This window comes from Rhipicephalus microplus, unplaced genomic scaffold (assembly GCF_043290135.1).
Source record: "Rhipicephalus microplus isolate Deutch F79 unplaced genomic scaffold, USDA_Rmic scaffold_262, whole genome shotgun sequence".
Classification (NCBI taxonomy): domain Eukaryota; kingdom Metazoa; phylum Arthropoda; class Arachnida; order Ixodida; family Ixodidae; genus Rhipicephalus; species Rhipicephalus microplus.
In genome coordinates this window covers 108,636-122,354 of record NW_027464833.1, presented here as the reverse complement: position 1 = coordinate 122,354, position 13,719 = coordinate 108,636, and the positions used below count along the sequence as shown (strand labels likewise).

Here is a 13,719-nt window from a genome sequence, read left to right as displayed (position 1 = left end):
GTGTGTCATCTTGCCTGCTATTTATTAGGCACCAAGATACGCCATTTACTATCAGATGCACGGCTTAATGCTGCACCGCAAACACTTAACGTGCCTGCATTTTACTCAACGGCAATAACATTTTATTAACACGCGCAGCAGGTTTGTTCCGATGTGGACATTCTCGAAAGCCGCATTGTATAAAGAACGGCGGCTCTTCTGCTTTCTCTAGTTGATCCAGCCCGTCTAGCACGATGTCGTGGAGCGCGATAACGGCAATGTTTTTGCCTGGCCACCTCCAGGACTTCATGTGGCGTCTTGGATGAAGAGTACTCCCAACATGGGACAGACTGGAGAAGTGGGGCAATGTTCCATATTCCACTTGTCCTAGTGCCCCTTTACAGCAGTCCAACCAGCATATGCTGCAGCAATGTGTGATTGCAAAGGTGTTTTGGAAGTCCTTTAACACTAGTTTTCGTGGCCTAGGTGTTAATCACTTTGTCACATATGGTCGCTGCTCGCGTAGTCGCTTTGCACGCCTTCAAATAGCTGCGGGAGCTTTTTGTTTGTGGCGTAATAGGTGCGAGGCTGTTGCGGCAGGTCATCGTCATCGTGCTCTCTTTCCAATTCTGGAACGCTTATACTCGGAACTTCTATCGTTTCTGTCGGAGAAATTGTAGTTTCTTGGGGAGGAAGAATTTCTACGACAAATGTCGTGCCGCTTTCTGTCTGTAGTTGACAGACTTGTTGGATTAGTCTTCCACCTGGCCTGATTCCTATAGCTAGATCACCTGTCAGTGTCTGATTAGTGTATGTAATCTTTATGTGTTTACTATTTCTAAGTGTTTGTGTGTGCCCCTTATGGGTTTGAGTTGTTGTGCATATGCACTTCGCTCTAAGTCTGTAAATTATGTAAATTTCACGAATCTCCATACCTGTTGTATATACTTGCTAACATCTTCACCAAGTCTTGTAAATTCTGTACATATATCATCATGTACATTGTCCATATAGTGATTAGTGTATATATGTTGTGTATGTAGTCATTAGAAACATTAGTTAGGGACACCCTACGAACTTGGACCCTTTTGTTTAAATGTGTCATGTATGTTGTGGTTTGTCAATTGTTTGTAATTGTGCTTGTTGTATAGATGATCGTTCTCTAGGTTTGTTGCGTCTCACGATAAAATAAACTTTCTAAACACACGGGCAGACAGACAGACCAAACTTTTTGCGTCGAAGGTCTCCAAGTAAGACTATTGTCTTTAAAAAACGAAAGCTTTACCAAATATTCAGGGATATCGGCACTTGTACGCCTGCTCACCTGTCCCTGAAGAGCCCATAACTTGTGACAAGGCCAGTGTACGTATAAATAACGCATAAAGATGTGTGCCTACAGACGGTACGCTGTGAGATTGAGCGGAATTTCGGTGCAGCAATAGTTTTGTACTGGTTTTGAAAAGTGGACAGCCCATACCAATCACTATATACGGCTCTAGAAAATCTGCCGGTCACAACTGGTCAGTGTGAGTCATCTGAGTGCGACACAAATGAAACAATACCCATGTAAACGATTATGATAATCATAGGCCTCCAAAATTCGCCTACGAGATATTGGTGGATGTTTTGGCTCACTCGTTGATGTAAATATTTAGTTTAAGTCAAGGTAAATCAGGTATATTTTTCTTGCAAATATTTCCTTGAAAATATTAAAGTGAGAACATGTGAAAAAATGAATCAAACTGCAGATTGAGAATTTGATATATATATAGAACGAAAAGAAATTAAAGAAATAGCGACACAAGGACATTCTTCAACAGATGACCGAATATACTAGCGTAAGTTCATTCAGCTTTGTAAACTTAATTGCCATAAGGAAATTAAACTATTCGGTTGAAATTACCATTATATTTTTTTAAAGGACAAGAATGATTGGAGATTAGGTCACAATTACTTAAGTTTTGATGCTCAGTTTTTGTGAACTCAGTCGGCAGATGCGTTGCGTTTTATGTCAGGTCTCTTCCATTTGATCGTTGTTCTGTCCTTAAGAGCACGCTATGTATTGCTTGCAAAAAAAAAAAGGGGGGGGGGGATTCGTAGGCTGCTTCCACCCACGATTCTTACGCTAACATTCTGTAACAATAAAGAAATAAAACGATGAAAGTAAACATTTCAAAAAGAATCACAAGAAACTGAACAAAGAAAAAATGCCTTAACAGCAAAGGGACTAAAAAAATGCTTATTCAGTATCATTCAGTATCATGCTCATTCAGCATCAGTCCAATGCATATGTTACCTCCCCGTTTGTGTGTTTTTTTTATATATACAGGAGGCAGACATCGCTCCCGGGCCATTGGTGGTGACTGCCCAGCGCGTGTCAGTGGCCGACCCAACAATGCCCTACTCGTACGAGGAGATGGTCATCCTAGGAGGGAGGCCCAAGCAATTCAGCAACAACCTCTTCAGCATCGCGCTCACGTTTTCACCGATGGTGATGAAACCATCATAGCTTACACTTCCGACCACTGGAAGAAATAATACAAACGATCGCCACTGACCTTTCTATGTCCTTAACTCACTGCGAGTTTAGCGGCACGAAGCATTGAATAAGTTCACTGTTGTTAATTGGCCGCCTGTAGATTGCTGTTCTTGTAGACTCTGTGGAAATGAAGAGGTATGCGTAACATTGTAAATTTTTGTCTGGATATGTATTTATTACTTTCGCATTTATTGTCTTTTTGTTCCTTCTTTTGGTGTTTGGGTACTCTGCTCGAAGAAATGATTAGTTGTGTGTAAATATTGTAATTTTTTGTCATGGTGTGTAAATATTTTTGTTTAACATTTCGCCTATACTCGGTTTGCATTACCCTTTTTTCGCATTTCACGTATGGATACACACCCACTTTTCTAATGATCGCATAGATAGATTCAGACGATTAACTTCAGATCAGTTCAATTTTATATCTCGAGCTGAACTCTCCACTCTTGACGTCATACATATATGTTGTAATAATACAGATTTGAATTTGTTGCGGAGACTATATGGCCCTGTAGGAAAGCAGTCACAAACTGGATATTGTGTGAATGGCGCGACTGTTTGTTTTCGCGATCTCATTTTTCAGGTCTGGATGTTGATCGTTACCAGCCTTCTGGCTTGTGGTTTGCTACATTACATCATCGAAAGAGCCTTGAGATCCGGCTCAGAGAAATCTCGCCACCTGGGATACTTCATCTGGCATTTCGTCACCAGCGTTCTTTCGGAGAGTGAGTACAAAAGCGAGCCATACTGTTCAGCAGTCTATTTTCCCATGCACATGGTGTTCCACGTCAGGTAGGCTAAAGTATGTTGGCTAATTTGTCGCAAAAGCTAAGAGACAGACAGACAGACATACATACATACATACAGACAGACAGACAGACAGACAGACAGACGGACGGACGGACGGACGGACGGACGGACGGACGGATGGACGGTCGGACAGACAGACGGACAGACAGACAGACAGACAGACAGACAGACAGACAGACAGACAGACAGACAGACAGACAGACAGACAGACAGACAGATAGTTTAGCACCCAGCTTCGGATATGACTCTTGGTGGAAAGCTGAGGGATGGGTTGAAGGCCAGTTCTTAAAACATACATAAAAATACGGTGATGTGAATGCATATGTACACAAGGAATTCACAGCCGAACAGTTACCAAGACCAACAAATCTTACGGCTCATGCGTGAAAAAAGTGGGCTTACTGCGTCGACGGCGTGAACACGATGCATACACAAAAGTTCGAACAGCAGCAGCGGATAAGTTACAGAAAGGTTCAAAAGAGGCCGAGAGGATGGGGGGGGGGGGAGGCAGTACCAACTGATATATAAATGCGGTTGTCGTTTATGGGCCATGAGAAAAAAAATACGATGCCCGGTGTCGGTCGCATAAACAGGAATGTTACTAAGCGTCAGTTAAGAAATCAATGTCACTAAGAGCATATCATTGCGCATAGGTTGTCCTTAACGTTACAAATCAAAATGGTAAAGCTTTTATGTGGTCACACTAAAGTTCTATAGCGGCGGACAGTTAAGATATACATAGAAAGTTGCCAAGATTCAGCAACGGGCGGCTGTTGAAGATACGCGTCGCATGCAAACACTGGGGCACTGCCCACCACAGTGAACCACTGATCATAAAGACTTTGGGAACACTGTCACATCTCATCTAGGCTCGATGGTTTGCACGTTAAGTTTAGGATGTTATAGGTCAGGTATAGCCTTGCGAGATTCGCACACAATTTCCCCGCACGGTTTCCCCTTTACTAACTGCATTGAATTATAGTGTCCTGTTTTGATCTTTGTTTTTTTTTTAACTAAGCGCGGGCATGCTCTTAGTATGTATTGCGCAACGTAACGCTACATAAGCGGTGGTGGCCTGTGTGCCGTTCGCATGCGGTATATTGTACCGGACGCCTATCTCACCTCAACACACCCCAACATAATTGTAGGCACTAAGGCGGACCTCCACTGTATCATCAGTGCAGGTGCTCATCATGAACGTTTAGCGAACATATCTACTATCATGGTAGCCCAACAGGCGACAGAACAGTGGCCGAAACCAACGTGTCCAACGTCACACAGCTTGTTATAAGGGTGCTATGAAGAAGACCTCGTTGCGGAGGCAAGGGTTGACATTCTCGCTTTTCAATTTCGCGGCAGCCGTGCCCTGCTGGAGCAAGCCGAACCCCGTCAGCCAGCGTGTCGTGACGTGCTTTTGGCTGATAAGCGTCATCCTGGTCACCACTTTCTTTACGGCGTTCATGAAAGCCAGTCTTCTGGTCAAGCAAGATGTCGAACGAATCTGGGACATAGAAGACCTCGCACGGGAGGAGAAGATAAAACCGGTGTTGCTGCGTGGGTCTGGATTCTACCAGGCCATAAAGGTACTGACAGGGTTCGTCGTATCAACATCAAACATCAAAAAATCGAATGTAAGATAATGTGTATTAGGTTATAGTATCTTCATGATCTCACAAGGCGAAGAAGTTGACAACACTATATATGTCCTTGAATGTAGGTAGACTCTGATAGAGATAGAGCAAGGGATTTCCATATGAAGTCCAAAAGAATTTTATCTCTTTGGACCTCATACGGAACACGACGTCGTAGGAAAGAATGCACATCGAGAGTACATATAGTTTTCATCGCAATGAAAAAAGGCAGTATGGAATCAAGAGATGTGAAACTAATACATCAACTTGTGGAGGTTGGAAGCGATATTCGGAAGATCATGCTGACAACGAAAATATTTGCAATTTCTAGGTAGTTACAGCTAAGCAGAAAGAAAACGTGAAAAAGAAAAGCACGAAATAGATTTATTTGCCACGTTGATGCGGACGCGAAACGGTGCCTTGATGCATTTTTTCGTCAGACCGACTTTTAGATCTAGTCTAAATCGTCCGTGGAGAGCCCGCGCAGAAAATAGATGTTGCAGCGCTGCTTTGCATGTTGCTTTTTATAGTATTATGCTTCCGTCATATCTGGGTCACCGGTTCAAACTCTGTCCCGCACGTGCTTAGTTCACACACGTGGAGGCGTTCCAGAAGGTCTACCGACGTCTGGTGGAGCAGGGTGGCGCACTGCCTGCCGCAGAGCTGTTCAGCTTGTCGACGCTGCAAGATATCCAAGCCGAGCGTGCAGCAATGCTCTTCACACGTGTGGCCATCAATCGACGGCTTCACCGTCACTGCCCGATGCTGCACGGCGAGTTCTACTATGCCCGGCATCCGGTCACTCAGGTGCCTGGTTTAGAAAAAGTTTATTTACAGCATGTACAGAACACAAAGGCTTCATACCATTCCAGTAACAGGGCACATACACTTCGGCACATCTATATTTCACGACTACCATCACTACGTTACATTGAAGACATTTGCTCTAATATACATGATTATGTTGGCATACATGTACACAAAAATTCAATGTGATATCACGATACAAGGGTATAACGATACAATAGATCCAAATGAAACACAATTTGTAATAAATGAAATCATATATAACAACTCAACGGGCGCTGCTTAGCACCAAGTCGGTTGAAAAATGAGTTGTATCCTTTCGTGTTCCACCTTGACGAAAGGGCACGACCAATGCCGCAGAAACTCTTGCTCCCCGAGGAAGAAAAGCTCCTCGGAGAGGAACGCGAGGATCTCTCGTCTCATTCTCCCCAGTATCGGCCACAAAGCACGCCGGCGGCAATTGGCAGCTACGGCCTCACATCGGTTTCTCCAAAGGCTGAACAGCCCCGCAACTATTAACAGAGCGGAGAAGCGGCTACGCGGAAATCGGCCGTTGGACACGAAAGTTCGCACACCCTGTCCCCGAAAACCAGCATTAACCGCACGCCAAAAAAGGCGGGAAACCACACATTCAAACGTCGCATGTCGATTGGTCTCTACCATGACGCAGTTGGGGCAAGTGGAAGTGCGAACCACCTGCCATCGCTGCAACCGATCTCGCGTGGGGAGCAAGCCCCAGCCCAACCTCCAGACAAAGTCTCTGAGATGCCCCGGCAACACTGCGGCAGTTATTGGTTTCCAAGCGCGGTTCAATACAGATTGACGATGCTGGGGCACTAAGGGCCGTAGAAGGGCGGCCATTGTGTCCACCACTTTAGAATCGGCCACCTCTATCTCTGGGCACGTAGCTTCCAAACGTCGGTGAAATGCCAGAAGGGCTCGATACAAAGATGGTAATTCAGTTGATTGGGGACCTTTGTTTATTTGGCTATCCGGCAAGAAGGCACGTAGTGATGGCCCCAGATGGTAACGAGCCAGTGTCTGAGCGGGCATGTCATCATTGCTTAGTATTCGCAATAGAGTGCGGAGGCACAATGTAGAAGCCGTGACGGAAACGTCGGGGAATGCAAAACCGCCTTGATCTCGCGGTTGAGCTAACGCTGGACGCGATAACAATTCTGTGCCACCAGACCAAAAAAATGAACTGATGCAGCTTTGCACTTTCCTGCAGACGTGGAGCGGTGGTTTAACACAATGGCAAAGGTACCAAAATTTTCCTAGGTACACCGTTTGAGTTAAGTATCGGCGTTCCAAGAGGGGGAATTCGAAGTACCTGGCTGCTTTGATATCATTTAGAAGAGTTTGTACAACGGATGACCAGATGCCATCCTGTATACCAAATACAGTGAAAGTAACTCCGAGTATTGAAATCTCAGGAGACCACTGTAAAGGCGACGTAATGTTGATGCGACCGCTGGGGTTGCCAATGAAAAAATACTGGCTTTTAGAAAAGTTTAACCTTGCACCGGAGATAATACCGAAATCATGGAATGTATCAAGAGCATGCTGCAGCGACTGTTCATTATGTACATATAGAGTGATATCATCTGCATATGCAGCGACTTTTACTTGAGTGTTACCGGGTAGAGGTAAGCCACGAATCTGCGGGTGATGTTCAACGGCCCTTAAGAAGGGCTCTAATGCAAGGATAAATAACACTGGGGAGAGGGGACACCCTTGACGGACCCCACGCGTGACTCTAAATGCGTGACTCTCACGGGAATCTAAGTAAAGGGTACTTTCTAAATTAGTGTACATCGCGTTGATGAGGTCAATGAACTTATCCGGGAATCCGTATGCATGTAAGACATTTAGTATGTAGCCATGTTCTATGAAATCAAAAGCTTTCTCTTGATCTAATGAAACCAACAGTCCTTGCGCACATCGGCTAATGGTGTATTGAATGATGTCACGCGTTAACCACGTATGGGTGTGTATTTCTCGGCCCGGAACAGAACAGACCTGGTGGGGAGCGATTAATGTTGCAAGAAATGGACTGATTCGGCGCACCAAAATGTTAGCCAAGAGCTTGTAATCTACATTGAGCAGGGTAATAGGGCGCCAATCTTCTGGTCGCGTAGACATTGGGTCTTTCTTGGGAACTAGTGTTATACGGCCTTTGTGGAAAGAAGTTGGAAGCGTAATATCTTGGAAACACTTGCGAATGACGCGTGACATAGTTGGACCAATGATAGGCCAGAACTGTACATAAAACTCTGCAGGGAGTCCGTCAGGCCCTGGGGCCGATCCCTTTTTCATTGCGTCTAATGCGCCCTTGATTTCGTCATCAGATGGCGGTGATAAGAGGACGTCATTTGACATGTTGGAATCATGAGGTAAATCTGTTAGTAGAGGATGCGAAGAAACGGATCCTGGGTAACAGAAATTAGCACCAGATTTAGCTATTGACTCAAAGTGTTGAGTGAATTCCTGAAAGTCGCGCGTACCCGCTGCAGCTGGGGTTATAGAGTTCAGCGAGTGGGCAGGCGAGCCTGGAGGACGAAGCAGAGCTCTGCGTGCATACCTTAGCACCTCAGGGTGCGCACAGGGCGCACGTCTACAGCGCCAAGCTGCAGCCGAGAGTGAAGAAGCCCGCATAATACGCTGGTACCGTTCAACGAGCTCCTCTTGCCATGCCCGCATTACAGTGGAAGGACTGGGATCTCGATTGGCAATGCGTATCTTCTGGATTAACAATGACGCATCTTTCGACATACGGGTGCAAAGTCCTCTGCCCGACGCACTGCAATGATGCCGCCACTGTTCTTTGAGGCGATCCCAATCAGCTACATCGGCCCCAATAAGCGATGCGCGTAACGCTCGGGATAATTTCTCCGTAGCCTGAGAGTCCTGGAGGACGCGGCAATCGAGACGCCATGGTCTGTGAACCGTTGGCGTCCCCGCTGGCAGGCGGAGAGATAACATAACCGGCCGATGGTCGCTAATGTACACCGGTGTCGGTGGCAATGACATTACCCCGGTGTCGTGAACGTAGGTAATGAGACTAGGGGATGCATACACGCGATCAATTCGGCTGCTCGACGCTGCTCGACGCCAAGTATAGGCATAATTACTGCCATGCACAATTTGATGAATGTCACTCAATGCCAATTGCTGCACTAGACGTTCGAGTTCTCTGGCATTCCAGTTTGACCGGCCGCGACCCGGACCTCGAACGTCTGCGCGTGAGTCTAGGACACAATTGAAATCCCCTAAAAGTACCACATGTCGGGAATTTAAAAGGAACGCATCAAGAGATTGGAAGAACGCGTTTGAGTTCTCGCGTGCCGCTGGGGCATACACGGCAACAAATCTTATTCTTAACGAAAAAAAGGTGCAGTCGAACGCCAGCACGCGTCCGAAGGCATCGAAGGAAACATGATGGTCACGTAACAGACCTCGGTTAAAAATAACGACTCCGACGCCAGTCGAATGCGTGCTGGCGTACGAAAAGAAACAATCAAAATTGAACGCGCGCTTGAAAGCGAGTACATCAGAAAGCTTGAAAAAATTTGTTTCTTGCAGGAACAGCAAATCACAGTGCACTGAACGTGCAAAAGCCAATACCTCAGCCTGTTTTTGTGGATTTCGGAAACCTTGAACGTTAAAAGTAATAACTTTTAGAGTAAGAGCCATGGGGAAAGTGAAAACTTTCTATAGGATCACGCAAATGCAGGGGTACCTTTATCAGGTGCGGGAGCCAATGCCCCGCAAGTGGCTGAGTCATTTTTTCCGGCCAGGCGATCCACCGGAGGCTCGGGGCTTCCGGGATCGCGTTGAAGTCCGCAGGGGACTTCTGTCTCTGGTGGGGGCTTCTAAGTCACGAGTAGTTATTCGGTGGCGTTTGGTGTCCGGGTTTTTGAGTGAGGATGGTACAAAGACGTCTCCACTGTCCTGGCTTATGTCACTGGAGCTGGCGTCTTCGTCAATTTGTAGGGGCGCCTCACTCGTGGTGCTGTTGGAGTCCTCGTAGGTGCAGGCGTCGTCGTCTTGAAGTGTAGACTCCTCGATGACACCTGAACTTGTTGTCGACTGGGCAGCAACGCGAGGAGCCTCAGATGCAATATTCCCATCCGAGACGCCGTCTTCACGAGGCGCTTCGTCTGACGAGGGCTTGGCCTGCGATTCCTCAGAAATGGCCACGGGACGCGGGGAACTTAAGTTTTCAGTACCTGGAGGGATTACCAGGCCCGGAATCGTTGGAAACGCTGTGGGCGTCTGGTGCAGCGTCGCGATTGGCACGCCTTGGTCGTGGTCGGTTACCACGGCTCGCGTTGACGAATCGTCGCACTTGTTCTTAGATGGCGTTCCTGGTTGAAGTGGGGGGAAATCCTTGGATGCCGCCTCGGAATACGATGGCCTGATGGTGCAGGCCACGGTGGCATGCGGGTCCCCACAACGGCGACACGGCAGCGAGCAGCCTTTCCCGTCATGGCCATAAACGCCGCACCTTCCACAAAATGGAGCTGTGCAGTTCATGCGGAAGTGACCACTGTCTCCACATCGACGACACACTCGCTGGATGCCTTTGTAGTCACAGGTTACTCGATGGCCCGCGACTTTGAGGTAGTTGGGCACCGGTGACGAAGCCTTCATTTCCATGCGGACGTATCGCGTCCCAGTGGTCACGGTTGGGCGCGATCCCATGAGTCCTCTGGTGATGTGCAGCACCTTCCCGTAGGGAGAGAGTGCTTGTGCGAGGACTTCGCTGGGTACACGGCACGGCAGGAACAGGACGGTCACTTGGGTCACTTGGGGTCCCAGGGGTACGATGGCGACGCGCTCTCCTCGGATGATGAGGTGCGACGCGTCTACGATTTGGGCCAGTGCGGCCTCACTGTTGACGGTAACTTGGTAGTTCCGGCCTCCAAAGTGCTGAACGCAGTATACTTCTTCGATTCCTACTATTGAAGACGTCGCGTCAACGACGTCTTCGGGACTAGTCCCCTCGGGGACGACTACGTCGAAGGCTAGCGCCTTCTTCGGGGGCTGGCTTGCCATGACGGGCGTCCGCCAGCCCAGAGACGCCGTGAGACGCTAACGACAACTTGAGACGCTAAGACGCTCCTTATGGCGTGGCTTGGGCGTCCCTCGTATGGCCATGTTCGTGCGGAAGGGACTGCCCAGGGCCGTACGACGTACGCTGGACGCCAAGTAAGACTTCGTTCAATAAAGCCTTACCACGCGAACCGGCAGGCCGCATACAGAAGTCCCGCCAAAGTAGCTCGATCTCCAGCATTGGGGAACGGCTTTTGCACAGGAGAATACTTTTGTTAGAGCTGTGTATCCTTATATTGTGTTTATGCAAGGGAGTGTATCAAAGGGTTTAAAATGACAGGCGTGACGAGTGTTCGTGGGAACATACTGTTATCTGAAGAGAGATAAAGAGAGAAAGATCTTTTTGAAATGTAAAGTTATAAGCCAACGTACATTTGAATTAATGTATAGAATAATATGGAGGAAAAAGAGATTGGATAATGCGGGAAAAAAGCTTTAGTCGCTGGAAAAATTTATAAGTACCTTATTTGTGAAAGCCAGTGAATTGAGTTCATGATAATACGGGTTGCAGTGCGAGCACGAATGTGCTAGAAGAAACAGAATAATGTCGAGGTACGGAAGGCAAAGAGGACAACACGAGCGCTGCAACCCGTATTATCATGAATTCAAACCAACTAGCCCAAATCGCCATTCTTCTTCAGTGAATTGAGGACTGTGAGCCCTTTTGCTGCCCGTGGCCTGCTTGATACTGAACTGTGATAATGTTTTCTTCTGCTTGTTCATTTTTACTCAACGATCTCCTTCATGCAGTGACCATTCATTCACCGTCAACGTGCTATTCGCCATCCTCTCTTGCACCTACTTCACAAGGGACTGTTTATGCCCGTTCATGCTTTTAAAATTCGGTTCATTGGGCAATAACAACAAGGGAGTATGGCGTTGTGGTCACATTGAGAATGAAGTCACAGGATGATGAAAGCTGTTATATATATAATAAGTCATTTTATTTCTATCAAGTGTACCCCGCATATTTCCGGCCATCTCCGTTCATGCTGAAAAAAAATCATGCGGGTATGCGTGAATGTGCGAAGTAGTTATTGAGGCGATTTATTTCACAAAAAAAGTTCAAACGTTCGGCACCCAAGTGAAAATGTGTGATGCTAAATATTAAAAACAATATTACTTGTTTGAGCAATTACCCCTCAAATATTTTTCTTTAATGTCAAGGCACTGCACTTTCACCATAGTTCATTCATTTTTCTTTCAACTTTATTGCGTGTTCACATTGGCAAAGAATTGCGATATGCTGCGTGTTTGGTGCTTCTTATAAGAAGCACTCTTTTTTTTGCGTGTAATGTACTTGCATTTTCTTTTGTATATGCTCCTACATTATATGATTACACTACCTTAGGAGTGATTCAAGCAAGTATATTGCCAGCATATTGTTACAAAGCAGGAAAAAAATAGTATTTTCACTCACATCGCAGCCTAATTTGCTCAATGTAGCATTGAGAGTAAAAATATCACTTCAGTATTATTGAATAGTATTGCTTCTGAATACAACATGTAGAAAGTTTCAGAAGAGCTTACTTTGGTTAAAGCGAAAAAAAAACAAGAGATTTTTCATCCGAATAAACAAAAGGTAGTAGAAAGCTTTCCATTGCCTAACCTCCACTGCGTAGCACGTCAGCGGGAAGTTCCAGCGGGGGCTTTTCGCCAGCGACTAATGTATGTCATAAAACTGTTTGTCACTGCTTTTAGTAATACTGCTGCATAGAACGTTAAAAAGGGGCGATCGTGCAAGTTTTATGAAACAGCATCTTCCTTCTTTAATTTATAAATAGAAGGTTATTTCAACCGCTTCCGAGTCCCAAGAGGAAAAATGAAGTGCAGTCGTTGACATGTTTGACGGTATTGGTACGTCATGTTTGGCTTTTGATAATTATTACACATCCTATTGATAGCATATTATGACTTCAGTATAGTATACTATACCTAAGTCGTTTTTATGATGTTTCAGGTATAGTCCGATGCGTGATCGCTTACGACTGATGTACATGATCAAATTATGTGTCCTGAGTGCACACATTGAGATGATTTGTTGTCGTGCCCATAAATGACACGTAATTCACAATTTTAAGTTGTATACAAACATTTCATACTTTTTGAATGGTCCAAGGCCATTGAAAATGTTACGAGCACATTACCTTTACCAGATGGGCTTCTCATAAATACAGTTTCAGTGTCTTCTGACCATTCCGAAAGAAGGGGATGAAAATGTTAAACTCCTCCAGAAATGTTGACAGACGAGGATCTTTTAGCAGTTGTGTTTGTCTACAACTGCGAACAAAATTCCTCGAGTTGATTTTCTTTCGCCTCACTGGCACAGGCTAGGCCAGATGCGTGAGGGTGGCCTGCTGGACAAGTGGCTGGCCGAGATCTCCGCTCCGGGCTGTGAGTCCGTCGTGGCGCAAGCGTCGTCATCGGAGACGGACTCAGACGAGGGAGAGGCATCCGCCAGCCTGGAACACTCCCTTGCAACGTTTCTCTTGCTAGGCCTCGGCATAGGTCTCGCCACCGTAGTGTTGCTCCTCGAGAACCTCGCCCACTTCCTGGATGCTAGAAAGCTGCATGCGGAGAGGTTGCGGCGGCGCTGGATAAAGGCTGCACCGCGCTAGAGTAGAGGAAATAGAATGAAGCCGTAGGAAGTTCGAGGCTGTGTTACGTAGGGTCGGCGTGAGGGGTTTCCCATACATTACAGCGACCTTCCCTGTACACCCCCTCCTCCTTAAACTCCTGTAGTCTTAGTGCCCTAATTAGGGAAAGGATCAGAGACAGAGAGACAAAGCCAAATGCGCTTTTTTAGCATTACAGATCGCACGCGTGAGAAGAGAA

The 13,719-nt window shown here is 46.4% G+C and overlaps 1 protein-coding gene across 1 annotated transcript; it reads left to right on the top strand.

Annotated features, from left to right (window-relative positions):
- The first annotated feature begins 2,025 nt into the window (after positions 1–2,025).
- LOC142792910 (glutamate receptor 1-like) lies at positions 2,026–13,502 on the top strand. The gene is made up of 5 exons (XM_075885709.1): positions 2,026–2,470; positions 3,102–3,243; positions 4,688–4,911; positions 5,548–5,795; positions 13,214–13,502. The coding sequence occupies exons 1-5, from the start codon at positions 2,375–2,377 to the stop codon at positions 13,500–13,502; spliced, it is 999 nt and encodes a 332-aa protein (XP_075741824.1). The 5' UTR covers positions 2,026–2,374.
- The last annotated feature ends 217 nt before the right edge of the window (positions 13,503–13,719 follow it).

Bases quoted from the DNA above. Each gene is read 5' to 3' on its own strand.
- LOC142792910 (XM_075885709.1), top strand. From the start codon at position 2,375: ATGCCCTACTCGTACGAGGAGATGGTCATCCTAGGAGGGAGGCCCAAG. The intron at 2,471-3,101 runs GTGATGAAACCA...CTCATTTTTCAG, and splicing joins CGCTCACGTTTTCACCGATG to GTCTGGATGTTGATCGTTAC. The intron at 4,912-5,547 runs GTACTGACAGGG...GCACGTGCTTAG, and splicing joins GATTCTACCAGGCCATAAAG to TTCACACACGTGGAGGCGTT.